This window comes from Neolamprologus brichardi, chromosome 22, assembly GCF_056152115.1.
Source record: "Neolamprologus brichardi isolate AB-2024 chromosome 22, ASM5615211v1, whole genome shotgun sequence".
In the NCBI taxonomy this organism is placed as follows: domain Eukaryota; kingdom Metazoa; phylum Chordata; class Actinopteri; order Cichliformes; family Cichlidae; genus Neolamprologus; species Neolamprologus brichardi.
Window position 1 is genome coordinate 28,879,740 of NC_142124.1, and position 20,116 is coordinate 28,899,855.

A 20,116-nucleotide genomic window follows, 5' to 3' on the forward strand; every position below is an offset into this window, starting at 1 on the left:
TCTGCAATTTCAGCTATTCGCTCAGAGGATCTACCCAGGCATAATGCACACCACTGTATGTACTCAAATAACCAATATACAGGAAACCGCCTTCTTTTACTTTGCATGGACCAGTCAGCTGTACCCTCTGACACCATGTGCTCCACAGAATGGCACTGCAAGGTTCATTACCGCTTCCAGAATCAATCCTTGAGCTGTTTCTCCCAGACATTAGGCTCACGGCTGCTTTTCGCTCACACATAAGTGTTTTTGAATCAATAGACAGCTGAGAGGAAAACGTGTAATTCGACTGAGAAAGGGTTTCTGTTGACAGACCCACTTTAAGCTGCACAGAGACCCGCTCCTTGTCGTTGTCGTCACTGCCACTAAGGGGCAGTAGAGAGCCTCAAATGAACGCGGCACATCTTCAGGGCACACTATCTTCACTGAAATTCTGTTTACTAATTAAACACTGTGGGTGTCATCATCTATTATTATCCTGCTCACACCACTTAATATACAACCGATGTTAAAAGGTCCTGTACAACAGCACATACGAGATAGAATATTTCTAATGCTACATATGTATGACTTTAACTGCACAGACTGTATTCTTCATGTGAGAAAACTATAATATCCACAAGACAGATTGAAGTATTGTGGCTTACTTCTGCAGACATCACAGCAAACATATGAGGACATATTTTAAAGCATGTGGCCACTCTTGAGCACCTCTAGTTCAGCAGGCCACCCTATTGTATCTCTAAGTTTCCCCTAATTTAAAGTATGGGGTGGAGGGTGTGGGGGAATTGAACACCTTGTGGGCAGTCTAGACGTTTTTATTATGACAGTAACTCGCTCCAGAGCGGGCACACCCATATCACTATCGAAAATCTGATAGTGGGATTGTCGCTCCTGGAGGCGGCGCATCCGAACAGCACACAGTAGGCGGCGTCAGTCCGGAGAAGTACGTCCCTCTGAGCTCACTTCCGTCGGTTTGAGTTGGCTGTTCTTCCAGCGCCTCACAGCTTTTGTTCTCCCATTTCCAACTAGCCAGCGCTGCTGAGAAGAGGGAATCAACCAGTTGGGAAGCGGCAAAGAGTAACGGACCCGTCGGTCGCACAAAAACGCCACATGCAAAGCGCGGTCTGCAAAGAGGATACGCGGTTCTCCGTAGTTACATAATTGGACTACTTTTTCCTCCCCGTATACTGTTGGGTTTATTTTTCTCCACGCTTTATTTTTTGCACCGAAACTGACTGCCCCCCCCTACACCTCCAAACTCAACAAAATGGAGAACGACGACAAATATCTCCCCGAGCTTCTGGCAGAGAAGGACAGCCTGGACTCGTCGTTCACGCATGCCATGAAACTTTTAAACGCGGGTAAAGTACTGTTACACTGTCTTTATTTTTGTTTTGTTGTGATTTTTTTCACTGTACGCTTTATCCTCTGGAGTTGAGGAGAGCGGCGCCATGTGTTTGCGGACGGGACGTGAACTACCCCGTTCACCGCTACGCGGAGACGAGGTCCTATTCATGGCTCAAAAACAAAGAAAAATACGTGTGGGCGTTAAAATCTGTAGTTAGTGAACGAATACCGTCTGAAAGAGTAAACCGCTTAAGGCTCTCGCTACACCACGGAGGAGCTACACTTTTCAGTTATTGCGACTAATATCCGCTTCCTCGCGTGCAGCTTTTGTCGCACCTGCTCTTTTCTGTAACTGTCGGTGCTCGTGCGAGTTTAAACTTGGGCACGCGGGCTGTTTCCGTCGTGTGCTCTCGAGTCCCTGTTGATATTATTGCGCAGCAGCCTGTGAATGTGCGCTAGTGTCCAGGAGCGGGGGTCACCTCAGTACTTTAAAGCCGAGAATCGGCCTAGCAGAGGTGACAAAGAGCCTTTAACCGCGATGCTTGCCGATGGCCACTGCTTAAGTGTCCTTGAGCAACAAAACTGCAGCCATGGCCGCCCCGGGACTGCTGCCTTGCAGCTGTGCTGAAGCTAGGACAAGTGGACACACACACCTACCTAGTAGTACTGTGTGAGTTAGTCAGCTATCCCTAATACAAAAAAGGATGTTAAAAGCTAGCTATGACTGCTTTATATAAACAAATGTGATTATTTAGTTATGTCAGCCATTGGCCATGTGCTCTGTCAGTAATTGTGAGCCATTTTCTAAAACTGTTTTTTATTTTATTTTATTTTATTTATTTGCTTAACTCAGGTAGCCCTGGTGATAATGAAGTTGACCGTTTGGCAAACGTGATTTGGCGAATCTAGGCTACGTGTGTGAAATTTGGAAGCGTGGACTAACCAGGAAGACAAAGTGTGTCAGGGTGTGCAGTGTGGATGGGCTCCCTCGGTGAAACATCTACTCAGGCTTCTCCTGATCTGCAGCTGGTAGACTGTGGTGTAAGCTGGCATGTTTGCACATTGAAGGCTCGGGAGTTGTCACAGTCAGGAGTGCGGAGGTGGTTTGAGATGGGAGTACTGCAATGGGTGCTGGAGGGGGGAAACCAGGTGCTCGGTCACAAGGAAGAGGTTACAGAGGATGCTCGCAAATACTTCGTGTTGATTTGTTTCCAGTACAGATTAGAGTTGGACTGTTTTGATTTTTGTTAAAGAATAAACAAGGTCCAAGATGATTTGGCTGATCAGCTGTTTAGGGTGACATAATCACAGCAAAATTGTCTTTTAGAGTGAACAACAGCGAGAGAATGGGCTACGATTTGTTTGATAAACGGCCGAAACTATTCATCAAGTGTTTGCCTTTTAATGGCTCGCTAAGCTGTTTCACTGCTATTCAAATGTGAAGCAGTCAACGCACTCAGTGGAAACTGCCGTTGTTTGGCATTCAGTTAATGTGGATTTGCTTTGCAAAGACTTACAGAGGTGTGTGTTACAACCATAGGAACGGGCTAAAAAGTCAGACGTGTTTTCCCCTCAAAGGGCCACAAATCATAGAAGTGCTACTGCGCTTTACACAGTTGGGACCAGATTTGTATGAATCCAACTCTAAACAGCTGATGAGTGTATGCACAACTGGTTTTTAAGATCAGGTTTTAACTCTATCCTGGTGGTGCTGAATCCCTAAAGTTGGTGCTTTCTGGTTCACGTTACCGCACATAAGTGCTTCTCATCATTGTGTTGTATGTTGCCACTCTGACTGTTTGGTTGCCTGAAACGATCCCTCTCATCTTCCAGAAATTGACAGAATCCAGAAAGGTGAGACTAAAAAGGAAACTGAGACATACCTGGACCTTTTCACGACGAAGAACATCAAACTCAAGGAGCGAGTGCTCATACCTGTCAAACAGTACCCGAAGGTGAGCTTTCTTTGTCTCCCCTCTTTTCTCCTCCTCCTCCTCCTGTCCTCTCCCGCTTCCCAGCGAAACCCCTCTTGATTTAATTTATCCTGCAGCTGTGTTTCAATTACACAAAGCCACGGGGTTACTTGGGAGTCTCAAATTACTCCTCTCAACCCTGATCTTTAAGCTCCAGAGTATAATTACAGCCGATACTGGCATGTTTCTAAAATCTCACTAAAAGGGATCAAAATGTTAAAATGAGTATAGCTGGGATGGCTCTATATTTCAGTGTAATTCATACTGGTGCTCAGATCTTTTCCTGTTTCCATCCCGAGCCTTACTTAGGTTTATCATTTAACCTCAGGTGCATTCAGCCATATCGGTTCAATCCATATCTGGCTCAGACGTAAGGCTGCATTGATTTTAGGATGAGTGTTTGTGATAAAGGCTGTAATCTGTCCTGTAAAACTCAGAGAGCATGCTGCAGCTGCACAATGCATAATGCTGCAGCTGCACAATGCATCATTTGCATGCTGCTAAAAAAAAAATAAAATAAAAAAATAAAACGATTAAGTTGCCAGAGTCAGTGTGGCATCTCTTTTATGGCCCATTGTGTAACTTCTGGTGTTCAGTGCTCTTTTTGAATAGAGCAAACTGCTTTATAAAGAATGAGATCTGTAGGTGCTGCTTCGTTTTCAGCGTCGGATCGATGAGCTGTAGGAGCATCTCCTGTTCTGTGAGGGTCTGATGACTGTCTGATCTCTCAGAATGGGGATGGACCAAATTGGATGGACTCTTGTCTGCTCCACTCCAGTGAAGCAGTCAAGAGGCAGGTGAAGTGAGATAATATTATTCAACGCATTATGTTCCTGCAAGTGCAGCAAAAGCTTCCAAACTTTTAAGCCGAGCCAGCGAGCGACAGAAGCTGTCAGAGAGGGAGAGAGAGCCCAGTTTTGTTTTTTGTTTTTTTTTGGACCAGTCGAGTTGTGATTGAGTTTAAAATAATTGCAAACATGCATTTCAGACATTGGCATTGCAGGTGTGTAATGCATCCAGTCTGCTGACCCTTTAGGGTTTTGAGGTGGGATAGGACTGATGTACTCCAAATGCAGGACAGGTGCATCCCTAACACCGGCCTTGGGTTTTAGTTGCTCCGTCACACTGCTGTGTCGGGCACGACACAGCTAATGAGCGATTCCGATTATTGGAGCTGCTTTTACTACTTCAGGTTGAAGCGAGGTTCCTTTGGGGCGGCTTTTTGCTAAACGTTTCTGGCAATGACAGCTAATTGCGGGACGCATCATACACACGGTAATTACTTTGTTGAAAGATCGAGGAGGTAAAGTTCTGGCTCACTGCATGGATGATTGCAGTGAATAGCAAACGGCAGTATTACAGCCCTCGGGGGCTCATATCGACTTTGTCTGTTAAATCTACTACTTAAGGCTGCAGTATGTGCAACAAGAGCCCTGACAGACAGACGGTGATTGCCTCTCCCTCACTCTCCTGGTATTAAACTCGCCTCTGCCGTGATTGTCAGGCTAATTTTGTTCTGCTTTGTTTTGCTGTTAGTTCAATTTTGTGGGGAAGATTTTGGGACCTCAGGGCAACACAATCAAACGTCTGCAGGAGGAGACTGGAGCCAAGATCTCTGTGCTGGGCAAAGGATCCATGAGAGACAAAGCCAAGGTACACACACATGCTTACACACATCTGGTCTTATGCACCTGTGGGAAGGTTACCTGAAGCAATAACACATCTGGCCTTTGCTTGAGCGGGATGACAGTTAGTGAGCCCAGATGGAGTCAAGTTGCTGGATGGCTCAGCTGAACATTAACACTCAGCCAAGGGCATTCAAACACTGCACATCTGCTCCAGAGTCTTCAGGATAGCCCACTAAACCTGTTATCTACCAGTTTGATGTAATTATCAAGCTATACAAAGGAAGGGAATACTGCATGTAACCCCTGTTGCCCTCCGAGGTGGAATAAATGTGATTTTTCTCCTTGCATTATTCATTAAATGTTTGAACTGGCTTCTTCTCACTCTCTATGATGGTTTTTCTTTCAGGAGGAGGGGCTGAGGAAAAGCGGTGAGCCCAAGTATGCCCACCTCTCCATGGAGCTGCACGTGTTCATCGAGGTTTTTGCGCCTGTGCCCGAGGCTTACCTGCGCATGGCCCACGCCATGGAGGAGGTCAAGAAGTTCCTGTTTCCGGTGAGTTTGCCAGTTCTGCTTTTGGCCATCTGTGAACTTGCCTGTGTGGAGTTTAGTAGAGCGTTTTGTGCCGTTTATTAACTGCAAAACTGAGCCTGTAAAGGTCAGCAATGTGGAAAACACTCAGCACCTTAACAGGAGGAAGTGATGTCGGGAGATTTCTCAATTTTAATTCGTTGTTTAACTTCCCTCGTCGATGGTGATGAGTGCACGCAGAAGAGTCAGAGTGAGAATAGTTGAGGTTAAACATGACTTTGCCATGAGAATAGAGGCATTTTCATGGTAACTTTAAAGAAGATGCTTCGTTTTGTTTTTGTTTTTTTAATTATGGATTAGCGTTCCAAAGATCACCTCACACAAACACTGTTTTGAATCCAGGATTTGCTTCTTCTCTCCTGTATAAGTGTATTTTATACTTAATTGAAACAGCGCTTCCTTTTCTCAGTGATATCTGAGCCCTTGTACAGGCTGAGCTCTGGCTGCAGTAAACAATTATTTTCATTGATCTGGGTGCCCATTCTTTTCTTAAACATAATAAATGCTATTGAAGATGATGACTGTGCCGTTTTGCTGTCTTAAATCCCAGGTAGATCTTTGAAAAGGGTTTTGTCTCATTCCCTAACATGACTGTCTTCACCGCCATACAAGAGAGGGAAATATAAATAGTCAACCCAGTTAAGCTGGAATTGGGGAATTAATTGGTATTACTTCTTGAACAACAGGAGATTAATTGAATCACAAAGTAGTTGCCTCTTAATTTTCAACTAAGTAATTGGCTAATCGTCTCAGCTCTGATTTGAGCTGCATGCACGCAGTCAGCAAGTTTTTCTTCAGGCCCATTTGCACACAGATGTAGGAGATGTCAGTTTCGTAATATGACTTTATTTTCCGCTTGGTTTTGATTCAAGATTGGTTTTTAAGCTCATTATTGATTGAACTTTGAGCAAATCCTCACAAATGCCTTTAAATCTGAAAATAACACTCACCCATACCCACTTTAATGCAACTTCATGATTTCTTTAATTGCAGAGGTTAGAAGTTGTTTTGAATTGTAAATGCAGTTTCCCCACCGCCAAGCTGGGAAAAGTTTGTGAAGCTACACCGAAAGTGTTCTCGTGGTAATCGAGTGAAATTCCGTTTCAGAAAGGTGGAGAGAGCCGCAGCGTGCTGGTTAGACAAAGCTTTGGGAGGAGGGCCTGCTAGGACAGCCAGAGGAGATTGAGTGGGTATTTACCTGGAGCAAACACACTCTGCGGCACAGTCCAGGCACGTAAAGCAATCAGCTTAAGAGGAGGAATTGGGCCACTTTCACTGTGTCAGCAGGGTTGCCCCCTTCATGTGGCTTGCCTACTTTTCTGCTTTCACCTGAGTCTCATTCTTCAAAGAGGAGAATTGGCCTGGAGTTGTAGAGCTCCGAGACAGATATGTGGCCGTATTCACTGTGCGCAGCCCACGCCTGCTTTGTTGGTTTTATGCTGAGAGATTCTTGAGTGCCGGCCAGCTTGGTCTGCTGTCGGGCCCAGCTGAAGCCCACAGTCCTCTCACAATGGCTCTCACCAAAGCAGGCCAATAGGCCCAGGGGTTTGTGAGCTGCCATACATTTTTTTTAATTAGTGTGCAGGGCACTATAGAAAGAATAATTTGGATCAGAGGCTAGATGAATGGGCTGATGAACCAGCTGCGGTGTTGGTGTTGCTGCGTTATGTAAAAATCAGCCGCTTAAAGAAGCTGTCGTTACAGTTTAAGACCATAATCTGTCAGGCATGACGGCCTTCATTTAGAGCAAGGCTGTGTTTTAATAAATGACTCAGATGGAGAATGGGTGGATGTAATTTGTTGCTAAAACTTTTATGTATTGCCTGTACTTCTGCTTAGGTATTCCACAGGGATGTTCCTGGTGACAAATTTTCTTTGGGGGTGTGTGTGTGTGTGGGGGGGGGGTGGCTCAGATTGATGGAATGGTCTTAGAGTAGGAAAATGGAGCATGGAGGTGTCTGAATGCATGTTGATTTACAAGCCATTTGAAATTAGAGCAGGGCGATATGACCAAAAATATTTATCACGATATACATTTGAAAATTTGCCATAACGATATAACTGACGATATAATTGACACGAGACAAAATACTTTACAACTCCACAACTTGATTAGTGCAAAAAGAAAAAACATCAATGTATTTTCACTTAAACAAGCAGCTGTTTTTTATGTGCATGAAAGTTATATAAAAATGTAACAGTGCAAATTCCTTGCTGACAGTTTAACCAAAAGGCATTTCCAGTGGAAACTGGCCGACATATCCTCAGCATAACCATGTATAATATCCACAAAACTTAAAAAGAGGTTATACACACACAATACGGTACGTATCACTCCGCGAGGCGCCTGCCTACGATAGCCGTAATGCTCCGACAATCCATCAAGCGGTGCGGGTTCGTAGCTTAGCAAAGTCGTACTGAAACATTTGACAGATTGTCGAGTGCCGTGTACATAAAATCGTTTCGAGGTCAGTAAACACAACCAGAATTCATACATAAGGCACACGGGATTATAAGAGGCACTGTCTATTTTCAGGTTGCGTCCACACGTACCCGGGTATTTTTGAAAACGCAGATTTTTCTATGCGTTTGCACCTTTTGTCCACACGTAAACGGCGTTTTCGGTCACTGAAAACGGAGATTTCTAAAAACGCCTGCCCGGGTGGATATTTTCTAAAACTCAGTTTTTGCATTTACATGTGGACGAGAAAAACGGAGAAAACGCAGCGTCAAAGGTGTGCGCCTTTTTTGACGTCACGCTGTGCGCCACATTATTGTTTCGGTGAAATGAATTTCTACAATACTATTACTGTTAATTGTACTCTCTAAATGCTTACATATACACACACAGTTACTGTCCCTCCACACATACGACTCGGTTCTGCTTCTATGCCCCATCCTTGTTTACTATTTCCCGCTTCTAGACTTCTGATTGGCCTACATTTCTACACAGTTAGGAATATATCGCCACCTGCTGCTTTGGCATGTTCCTAGCAGCGCTTTCCTTCATTTCTGCGTTTACGTGTGGACGGGATTATTTTTTAAAACGAAAACGGAAAATCTCAGTTTTCAAAAATACCCATGTACGTGTGGACGTAGCCTCAGAAAAATCAAAGGATTGATTTTAAGTGTGCCATATTTTCCACAAAACACGGTAATAACGACGGCCCGCTAGCATGCTCTACCAAAAATAGTGCTTTGTTGTGTATCTGACGGACGAAAGCTAAACCAGTTCCACACCACTGAAGTTGCAGCATTTTTACAAACCAATTCTCGTTCATCTGTTTCATTGAACGAACTGCTCTAGCCCTTCTCATTCTCCGCCATGTGCGTATGAAAACAAAGGCACTACACATGCATGTTTTACCCATATTCTATTGCGATATTTCATTTTCTTATCGTTGCCCAACATTATACCGGTATTACCGTGAACGGTATATTATAGCCCAGCCTTATTTGAAATGTCATTCTCCTATAATTATTTTAAATTGGCACAGGTGCAGGTGTAGTCGTATGTAGATGTGTCAAACAGCAGCTTCACTGTCCGTGCAGGTTCGAAGCCGCATGCATGTAAAGAACACAGTTAACACATTGCTGCATTGGAGTGGCTGTGTGCCAGTTTACTCTGACATGCAACTGTTTGTGTTTTAGATCACAGCAGTTTTGGTGTCATACTGGTCCACAAGGCTGTCAGCTGTCTTACTTCTCACCTTGTATGTTTGTAACTTCCTGTCAGAGCGAGAGAGGAGGTTGCTGCTGCAGCCCAGGCTAGTGGCCTGAGGGCTGAATATCGGCCATCTTAGACTTGAGAGTTGTTTTATTAGAAAAAATTAGTTTATTTGACTAAGGCAGTGAGTCTCTCACAGCCCTGTGATTTCAGCAGGGTTTGTCTTCTTTGTTCTTCCTCATCCTGTTTATTTGTGTATATCTGCACATCAGCCAACGTGAATGCAGAAGGATTTCTCTCTTCTATTGATCGTAACGTCTACAGATCCTTGATTAAACTCAACACCTTGTTGGGTAAAGACTTTGCATCCTCTGCAGCATCAGCTGGATTGCTCCTCCCTTCAGATGAATTTCTAATCAGTCAAATGCTCTGCCTGCTTTTGCTGCAGATAAGTTGAAAGCTGATGTCTGCATCTCATATTCCAGTAGTTTTTTTTTTTTTTTTTTTTTTTTTTTTTGACATCATTAGAGCTCTGTCACTATTCCAGTCTGGGGAGTGATATGAAAAAGAATTGATTGGGTCACAGTGCAGCTCTTGTGATTGCTCCCAGAAGAAAAGCGGAGGATTGGGCTGCAGGATTTGTGCTGCCGAGACAGGCAGCTTGGCTAATCCACCCCAAGTTATTGTTTTTGCAGATAAAATAAGGTAACTGCTCATGCAGTCACACCAGACTTGTCAAGGAGTGTGCAGAGAAGTGATTTACATTTTGTGCATGATGGAGAGACACAGGAAGGCACGGAGTGTGGATGGATCCTTTCCAACCTCTAGCCTCCCACATCCACATCCCCCCCTCCTCTCTTTAACACTCTGAGTCACTGGCACTGAGACTTTTTCTTCCAGTCGCTCTGTTAGCCGTTGGGAGGGGTGGCGTGTTTTGAGCAGCTCGGAAATGATTTCACTCTTTTATTCATCACTCCTCTTTCCACGCTGTCTCCTTTCCTTTCTATTTTTTTGTGTTTGCACAGTCATTTTTCCATTTCTTTTCTCTTTTTTTTTGTCTTAGTATTATCGTCCTCACTGTGTGTGTTTGTGTGTATAGGATATGATGGATGATATCTGCCAGGAGCAGTTCATGGAGATGAGCTACCTGAACGGAGGCCAGGATCACGGAGCTCGAGGCCGAGGTGGCCTGCCAGTCAGGGGCCGCGGTGTCCCCCCTGCAGGAGCACACAGGTGAGGAAGTGCACACAAACACACACAATTTCTCATAACAGCTGCTGCATCACTGAATATGTATGTATGTATGTATGTATGTATGTACGTACATACATACATTTTTATTGTTGTTGTTTAATTCTCAATGATTTGGAATGCTTGGGGTCATCTCAGGCCCAGCAGGCTGCCCGGCTCTGTATGCCGTCAAAAGCCTAAGTTTGATACCACATCTTAATGGTTAATATTAAGCTACAACCACCTACCAGTTAGCTGAGCTTAGTATTTAAAAAAGAAACATATAATCAGCTATTCTCACCCTGCCAGGAGTTTAAAGATCACAAATAAATAAAAATTTTAAACAAACTCATTTTCTTTGCTGGTATCAGATTTTAACATTTTTGCCAAGTTTCTCTGTCATCCTTAAAAATTCTGTACCTGTTGGGCTCTAGAATTGGGTTGCCTTTTGCCCCTGCTGCTGCCTTTATGCAAACCTACCTGTCTGGTCTTTTATTTTATTTTATTTTATTTTTTAAATATTTATTTATTTTTAAATATGAAGGCAATGTGAGCAGGAAGCACAAATATGTTGAGGGATTGGCTGCGTTTGTTCAGTAAGGAGTTACTTGTAAAGAAAACTATTTGCACTACAAAAACTAACGCATATACTTTTATTTTGTTTAAAAAAAAAACTATAGCAGAAGTGCCGCCATGTGTCTGGTCAGATAGGAAGTACCAATTTATTATGTGTTAGTTCACTGAAAGGCTTCAGATAAGAGTTCTCACTTTCGCAGTTTTGTCTTATTATACAATATTTAAAATAAAAATAACACCACAAATATTTCCAAAGATGTAGTTCTTTTTTTTTTTGTTCTACTCGAACACTAAAGTGGCCCTCCAATGAGATGACGGTGCCAGCAGTGGCCCTCAGCTCATTTGAGTTTGAGCCCTGCTGTAGATCATCACGGCAATAACCCAGAGTTCTTGGTTCCAGGGGCAGGGGAATGCCGCCTCGTGGTGCTGCCGCCAGGGGAGGTGTAACTCGAGGTGGCCCAGCCAGAGGTGGCGCAGTGAGGGGTGCCCCAGCAGGCAGAGGAGGACCTCCCGCAGCACCCGCCAGGGGAGCTGTGGCACCCCGTGCCAGACTCATAGCTGGAGGACCTCCCCAGAGGATGGCACCACCGCCTCCACACCAGCACAATCCCGGTGCAGCTGCTGAAGGCTATGACGAATATGTAAGTACCACTGCCAGTGGAAATGAATTTATCCTTTCACATTTATTTTGTAGGTTTGTTATTATCACACACAAACGTCACTTCTAGTGTTGTATTTGATGAGCTAAATATAAGAAATGTGCAGAGACGCCTCAGTTGTCTGTGCAGACGTTATGCTTTCAGGTTTGACATTGCTAAATCTGACCTCTCCACTGCTCGTCTCATCTCAATAAGATCTTTCTTGACGTTCTGTTAACTTTGAATTGCTTGTCCGTCGTCATAGGAATAAGTGATTTCAGATGCTCGAGACATAAGGGGAGCGTGTCTGCTTTAGTACAAGTGGAGTTCTTTGGGGACATCTTGACATTCATGAACAAGACTCTCCTTAAATCTCACCCTGTTTTTTCTTCTTTCCCCCCCCCTTCTCTCTCTTTCCCTCTCTGTTTCCTTCCCTCTCCAGGGCTACGATGAGAGCTACACAGACACGGCCTACGAGTCTTACGACAGCTATTACAGTCAGCCGCAGGCGTGAGTGAATCAGACGTCTCTTTGGTTTTCACCTGCTTCTCACAGAATGCACACACATCGCCTAGTTGCTAGTTTCACTTGAAATGGGATTTGAGAGTACTTTTTAGCCACTCTGCACAAATTTAGCGTTGATAGTACTCTGTGTTTCATGCTGTGGATGCCAGTGTTATTTAGAAGGACCAGCCGGGACTCAGACGTTCCATAGTAGAGAGCCAAGCTTTGATCTTATTCGTAGAAGCCAATTAGCGTCCCCCTAGACATTACAGTCAGCTGCTTGATGTTTTTCAAAGATTAAAAGTGATTTTTCTTTTTATTCTTTTTTCCCTGTTTATGACCAACAGAGAGCCAGAATATTATGACTATGGACATGGGGAGACCACAGAGTCGTACGAGTCCTATGGTAAAGAACAATTTTTTTTATTACAATAAAAGACAAACATCCTTATTGAATTGATCCTCTGTATATTTGTTATTGCATGTTGGCGTCTGAAATATGCATGCACGTCAGCCCATAATGTCTCTGATTGTCTTTAAAAACATTAAAAATAAATAAATAAATAAATCATCAGCCAGATTAAATTTTCCAAAATGTGCATTTTGTCAGCTAATATTGACTTTATTGATTGATATCACTGTCAGCTAATAGAATGGCACTGATACTGAGATCTGTCGGCACCAGTGCCATTGTGTCACATTATTTTCTGCTGCCTAAATGTTAAACATGTTGTAATAAAGGCTGAAAAAGACAAAGCTACCTTATAAGGAAAATATTGGCATTGCCAGATTGTTATTTTAAAGATCTGAAATTGGACAAAATTTTACAAAATTGATCATCCACAATGTGATGGGACAGTTCTTCACCCTGATCCAAACTGACGGCTGTATTTCACAGTTAAATATTCTTTAACGCTAAAGTCACACTGTAGAGTTTTTGACTTCTTGTTGATGTGTTGTGACGTGTTGTAGGTGCCGTGCACGGTCAGATGTAGGATTTAGTGCTTTTCCAACATGTCCGATAAACTGAACGGTGCCACAGGGCAGCTCTAATGTGCGCTCATTCCAAAGGCTCTTTGTTAGAAATGTTGAATTATTTATGTGTCTATTTTTTTCCCGCTTCCTCTCCAGGCCAGGATGACTGGAACGGCACCCAGCGGACAACTCCAGGGAAGGCCCCTCCCCCCTCTCGAGGCGGCAAGACGACTTACCGGGAGCACCCATATCGACAGTATTGAAGCGGACTCGCCACCCTTAGTGTCGCCCTGACAAGCGCCTGTCTACCACGGCAGCTCTCGCTTTAAGAAGCCCGACAAAAGTAATTGTCTGTTTTGTCTTTGGTTTGGTCTTTTCCTACGCCGGACTTTATACAAGAGAGCAAATTGGGAACTGAAAATCGGAACTGGTTTTTGAGATTTGACCGCGAACTCCCTCCCCCACCCCTTCTTTGTCGCACCAACCAACCATCCAACCAACCAACCAACCAAAGCGGCTTTTAGATGGGTCAGAGATGAGAAGTTGGCGTTCTATATAGTTTTTCTTTTTCTTTGAGTTTTTTTAAGTTTTGCTGTCATTTTTTCCTCTGACCCTTTTTACCCTCCTCTGGCTTTTTTGCATTGTTGATCGTTAATTTTTAATTATTTTTATTTTATTTTTTTAACTGTGTGGGAGTAGTCGTTTCTAGTTGAATTAGTGGCTCATTATCCACTTGTCTAAGGAATCCATTTTAATTGTTTTTATATACATATATATAAAGAATCTGTTGAGGGTCAGTTGCAGATTCCCATTTAGGCTACATTTCAAAATTCTGTTAATATAGCCAAATAAAAGACCTTTTAAACGTTCAGTTATGTAATATAGAAACAAACAAAAACCCAAATCCTTAAATGAAGCAAAGGCTAACTCAAGTACAATTCATTCTTGATTATGGTTTGTTGTTTAAATAGTTCTAAAACGTTGTCCATTTAGACTTAGGCAGCAATATTTGTCATTGTACTTAGAGTTTTGAAATATAGCCCTAATAGACACTGTTGAGATGGACTGTCCTCATATCCTCAATTTGTTTGTCATGTTTAAAAAGAAAAAAATTAATAATTTTAAGACTGAAGACAAAATGTTTGTTTAATGAGAACACGGACGAGACCTGGTCTCACCTGTTGTGCTAAAAGAAAAAAGAAACACACGGTTCAGGTCTTGATTTTGTGATCTGACTCTACATAAACTGCATGCACAAAGTACACAAAGAAGGATTGGGACAAAAATCTCCACATGGGTCTTCTCTTTCTATAGAGAAGGGATCCTGCAGCTCAATCCGAACTCTTGTACATATTTTAAAACATCCTAACTGTACTTATTCTGCCACTAGTATCTGTACCCTCTCCATAAAATGCATTATGCTACATGTGTAAGCTTGCCTAAATAGGTTACTAAATCTGTCCAAAAGATGTTTTGCAGCAGTTTGTCAATAAAGCTTAGTTTGTTTTTTATGAAACTTAACTTGCTTTATTTGTTTCCTGTCCTAGTAAAATTCTGAAATGGCCTTTTTTAAACCAGCAGTCAGATGTAGGTGTTTTCCTTTGTTTCTCATTCAAAAGCGCTTTTTAAATCTAAATGAATGTATTGACGTCTGAAGACTTTAACCCTACTAAATGATGTCTTGATTGATTATCAAAAGAGCACAACTTATTCTTTCTCTCTCTTTCTATACTTTTTAAAAAGGACCCAGAGGTAAGACCTCTAAAATAACCTGGATAGCTTCCTAATGTGTATAGAGTTCTAAAGCATTGAATGCCTGGGTACGTATAAGACTTTTTCAATCCTCCTACCTGTGGTCGTAATCCTTAATGAGAATTGCTTTTATAGCATCTGAAAATTAACTGAGTTCAAACCACCATTCAGGTCTAGGCTTCATTGTCATGAATGACAGCTGGCGCGATGGCTACTTTAGTACAGAGTGTAATGGCAGTGCAATGGAGAGGATGGTTATAACCTAGAGAACTCCACTGTAAAGGTAACCTAACCCTAAATGTTTAATTTCTTAGTGTGTTTATCCTTTGACATAAACTTTCTGGTAAATGCGTACAATTTCTTAAAATATCATTACAGTCATGGCATCAAAAAAGAATCGACTCAAAAGTAAGAAAAACGTAACTTCCAATATCATACAGTAGTGGATTTCATGTACCAAAATAACTGTGCTGTGTACTAACAAAATATAATAGGATAGTGTTAATGCAACTCTTGCTAAAAAGAACAAAGCCAAATCTGTCATCATCTTCTGTACAGTTGAGCTGCTGTTACTTTTTTATTTGCTGTGTAAAAGTTGCTTATTGTAATATTTCAAAAGGTTGTGCCTGTACAGAGTTATCTGAAAAAGAAAGCTTGAGTTGCATGAGCATATCTTCTCCTGTAGATGTTGCATGATCTGTCTCGAGTTTCTCCCAGTGTTTTTAGACAAGGTATTGATTTGGGGTTTGTCCTTCCTTCAGGCACGGCTATCGGTCACTGAGTGCCCAGAGACTGACGGTCGGCTGGACAGAGACCATACAAACGTCAGGTTGGTTCGCTGCTATGCCTCACCCATTTAAGAGCTGCGCTGCTGCACGCATCATCTAGAGCCCTGTTTTTTCTCTCTTGTATATCTCAGACAGCCGTTGATGCTCTTACATCACAGCAGGAATGTGCGTCTTTGCAGATGCTGTATTTGGAGACTGACTGATATTATTGGCTAAATGCAGACATTTACTAATATTTATGGTGTTCGGAACAACAAAATTTAAAAAGCCAGCAAACGGCTGATCTGAGCAGAGCCAGATTAAAACAAATGACTGCACACAAGTCTGCTGGTTTCAAATGTCTGACAGGTGGAGAGGAAAAAAAGCTGTGTTTGAATATCAGATTTTTATAGGTAGTTAACAAAAATCAATGGCTAGATACACCTTAGTTAAAGGTTATTTTGCTGTTGACAAAGACTGAAGCTAGATATTTATTGATTTGTTATTCATTGTTAACGAAGCCTACATCGTTATTTGGAGGGGTAACTGTGAAATGGTAACTGATACCCATAAAAGGTAAACTGCTGATTAAACACTTGTGCATTTTTGACATGTTTAAATGACTGTTACAGAGTTGGAATTCATCCTCATAGGTTTAAAAAGCCTCTAAGTTTGTCTTGTGGTGGTTCCCATTTAAATCTTTGCAGGTTACATTAACTCTATACACACATTTCTAATAAGGTGCACAAGTAAAGGGTTGGTTTTCTGAAGGATTTCATGAAGTACTGATGGCAAAGATTTAATGCAAAGTATTCAATTTACAATTAGATTTTATTTGTACAGCACCAAATCACAACAACAGTTGCTTTATACTATAAGACCCTGCAATAAATACATACAGAGAGCAACCCAACAATCATATGAGCAAGCACTTTGGAGACAGTGGGAAGGAAAAACTTCCTTTTAACAGGAAGAAACCTCTGGCAGAACCAGGCTCAGGGAGGGGCGGGGCCATCTTATGAATCCCACTTTAGGAAAAGTCATAGTTTGAGTTAAAATAGGCTCATTAGCAGTATCACTTCTGTGCGTATCTCTCAGATTCATGCGATTTGACAACTAATGAAACCTTTGTTACAAAATAACTAAGTTTGCTAATTGGTAACATATTTTACCCTTAGTAAGAATAAATCCGCAGTCATGTGTATCACTTGTGTCAGTTGTCATTAATAGTTATTGATGACGGATATAAATGTTATTCTGAAAGGACTCTTCTTATAATATTTTATATCAGTGTAAGTGTAAGACTAGCCTGAGAGTGTCTACACAGTTTGTAGGTAATGTTCTTAAACATTCAAAGGCACTGGTACGGCCATTTAACTCCCCACCCCCCTGCACTGCTGCAATTGCCTCTGGCTCCGTTCAGCCGGTGTAACATTATGCAGCAGCAGCACGTTCATGATATTCACAGCATTTCAAAGGTTGGTTGATTCTGATGATTGCCCGGGCTCCCGTAAGTCGCCTCTGCTTCTCACAATGCCTGTGAATTGGTGTGTGGCCGCGGCTAGCCTTCAGCAAGTCTGAGCGAGTGAGGAGAGCTTGATGCCCGTGTCGGGGTGGTCTCAGGAAAAGTGACTAATGAGGATCTGTAGCCTCACACACTCTGACTGAAGGAAAGGAGCAGCATGAGGACTCTGGCCATTCCTGAAATGGAACGAGAGGGGGAGAGGGGTTTGGCGGGGGGTGTTTTTCTTATGATGTCCTGTCTGCACCTTGAAGGCAGGAAAAGTTGAATGATGGCTGGAAAAGTATTGCTCGGTGTTCAGACTTTGAGAAGCTGGCAGAGAAAGTGGATAACAAAGCATTTAAGGCCATTTTAAAGGAGGTGTTTTGACAGAAAGGTCACCCACTTGTTAGAAGAATGTGCTCAACATGACTATTTTTAGGAAGAAAATCCTTTCTTTAAAAAAAATTATATATATATCAAAATCCTCTCGTTCCAGCGGCTTCAAGTCCAGGCGTCTCAGAATTGTTGGATTCCGCTCCGTGTTTCTTTCAAATTGCTGGAAAATACTCTGAATCGGAGCGCTGCAAACACATTAGCTGTTGATTGAAATGGTAATGCGCTAATCCAAAATCGGCAGTCTTGCCAATAATTATGTTTCACTTAAAATGTTGCTTAGTTACAGCAGAAGAGCTGTGCTGCTTGGCAGGAAAATGACCTTTTAATTATTGCAGCCAATGCTTAAAAATTGAATTAGAAAAGTGGCCTCGTATTTTTTTTCCCCTTTTTTCATTCTAAATTGCCGCAGAGCAGGAAACAAGGGACGACTTAGGGACATGAAGAATCAGCATTGTGTATTTACATGTCCTCTCATGCCAACATCTTTTCTTTTTTTTTTCTTGTCTCCTCTGCAGTTGAAGCCGTGCACGGGAGCAGCTCAGCATTGTGTCGTGGTCAGACGGAGCCTAAAAGGAGTGGCCTCAAGGCCCAGTTCTGTTCCTGGCAGGGGTTGTGGGAGGTGATGGGGGTGGGTGGGGGAAGGGAAGAGGAGCAAATGGGTGGTGAGAGGTGGCCGTCTGCCATGTCATCCAAAGGAGCCAGTTGATTTAGAGGTTGGGGGGAGATGAGGAAAAAGAGAAAGGAGCCGGTTGAGACTGCAGCTGGTCAGCGAGCAGACTGAGAGACTCCCATTTCACGTGGACGCTTTCCTCCTATTTATATATTTCTCGTCACTATCGAATTAGAGCACATTATTCTCGTGTTAATTATTTTCAAGTCTGGAAGACACCCACTCGAAGCCCGCGCTGATTGTGCACACTTTTGCACGTGGCTTCCGTAGACCACCCCGTGGTCCGAGCAATGTAATTGTCACAGCCTAATTTACCATAAAATGAGCGCTCCTGTTATAGCAGGCTGTGAAATCATTTTAATTTCCTTTAACTGTTGAGTTTAACATAAAAGGAAACTTTTGCTTTCCACCAAGGCGAGCTGTATCCGTTTCACCAGCCAGCAGTTTTGTATCCCGGCACTGAATTAGAATCCAGGCTCAAGAGTTAGAAATGATCGGTGTCTCGCTGAGGACGAGTTCGCGAAACACATTCTTGCCACCTCTCGCACGAGCCCCATGCGACGCCGCGGATAATGAATGCTAATGCTAAGAACATGCAAATGTTTCCTATTTGCATGTGCTTGCATGTACCCTCGCCGCGTATGTGAAAGGCTTTCATAAGCAGCGCTGGCCTGTTCTTTGCAGTTCAGCATCCAAGAATTAGAATTTGACGAGATGGAGTCGCATGTGAGAAAGGGACAGAGGGTGAAGGCAGACATTACTAACATCCCTGCCATCCATCCATCTCTCCATCATGCTTGTGTTGATTTGATTCCCCTCTCTGCCATTTTCTGCCATTATCACTGATGATATTACAGCTGCCTGTGGTGCTGAGTTACATTTAGAGGTCAAAACTGTACTTTCCTGTATTAAAAACAAATTTCTGTCCCGATCCGCTGGTCAGAGGCAGCATTAGCCAAGTCAGAGGCTCCATTTCGTTTATTGAAAAAGCCAGCAGCTCTGAGGATAGAACATTAGATATTAGGATAGAAACCATCATTTGAGATGAAATGTCAACGGGCCATAGCCAAAACAGACCATTTTTCAGTCTTTATGTGCCATTATGTCTAAAATAATGATTTCTGCGTCTCCTGTAATCTAATGAAAGATGAGTGATGGTGTGGAAGCCGCTTCCTTTGTTTGGATCGATGGAACTGTCAAAAGTGTGAGGTTTGGAAGTAAATACTACTGTGCATTGATCAATAAAGGTTGACTTGAATATAAAAGAGCTGTGTATCGGTCATCTGCATAGGTGTAGCTTCTGGGAGGGAGGGGTGGGCACAGACATCACATCCCGCTAGTACGGGGAGCTTCCCCCCCCCCCCCCTCCAACAAACTAGTTTATTCCCAATCTGGTGATGTCACAATATCAGGTTATAATTACCATAAATGTTTTCAGTCAAAATTGTTCTTCTAGCGTTTCATAGAAGTTTTTCACTTCAGGATCAGGTTTTCACTTCAACTGGTTGGGTGCAGTGTGGTTACAACAACAGACTATACGAAGAGTGGAAGTCTCTGTGATGCTGTCACCTGCTGGGTTTGAAGTCTGCATTTTGAAGCATCAACTTTGGTGACTTTTGGAGTCAGACGGCATCAGATTTGGATGAGAGGTAGAACAACAGTTAACTGAAGCTAGCAAGCTTGGTTAGCAACCTGCTACCATAAACTGTACAATGCTACAGATTTATACATCCTAACTTCTGGATGCAGCAGGCCAATAACATGAGCATACAATTTTCACTAAAACCCAAACTTTTGTTTTAAATAATGACATGAAGATGGTCAGAAAAAGGCCAACAGCTACTTAAATCATTCACATTACACGAGGTCAGACCTAGCAAACAGCTACAGCTGCCTG

The 20,116-nt window shown here is 42.7% G+C and overlaps 1 protein-coding gene across 7 annotated transcripts; it reads left to right on the forward strand.

The window, feature by feature from the left end:
• The first annotated feature begins 948 nt into the window (after positions 1 to 948).
• On the forward strand, positions 949 to 19,484 carry khdrbs1b (KH domain containing, RNA binding, signal transduction associated 1b). Of its 7 annotated transcripts, XM_087834860.1 has the most exons (14): positions 949 to 1,364; positions 3,184 to 3,305; positions 4,860 to 4,976; positions 5,358 to 5,504; positions 10,307 to 10,440; positions 11,414 to 11,654; positions 12,094 to 12,161; positions 12,503 to 12,561; positions 13,287 to 14,717; positions 14,874 to 14,950; positions 15,054 to 15,165; positions 15,261 to 15,290; positions 15,644 to 15,711; positions 18,065 to 19,484. In XM_087834860.1, exons 1-9 carry the CDS (start codon positions 1,271 to 1,273, stop codon positions 13,391 to 13,393), a joined length of 1,089 nt encoding a protein of 362 aa, XP_087690986.1. In that variant the 5' UTR covers positions 949 to 1,270; the 3' UTR covers positions 13,394 to 14,717; positions 14,874 to 14,950; positions 15,054 to 15,165; positions 15,261 to 15,290; positions 15,644 to 15,711; positions 18,065 to 19,484. The 7 variants fall into 7 exon arrangements, with proteins under 7 accessions (XP_087690986.1, XP_087690984.1, XP_087690985.1 ...); XM_087834858.1 differs by having other exon boundaries at positions 14,874 to 15,165; XM_087834859.1 differs by having other exon boundaries at positions 15,054 to 15,290.
• The last annotated feature ends 632 nt before the right edge of the window (positions 19,485 to 20,116 follow it).

Excerpts from the sequence above, each read along its gene's own strand:
- khdrbs1b (XM_087834857.1), top strand. The coding sequence starts at position 1,271 with ATGGAGAACGACGACAAATATCTCCCCGAGCTTCTGGCAGAGAAGGAC. Across the intron at positions 1,365-3,183 it reads CATGAAACTTTTAAACGCGG|AAATTGACAGAATCCAGAAA; the intron begins GTAAAGTACTGT and ends CTCATCTTCCAG. Across the intron at positions 11,655-12,093 it reads CTGAAGGCTATGACGAATAT|GGCTACGATGAGAGCTACAC; the intron begins GTAAGTACCACT and ends TTCCCTCTCCAG.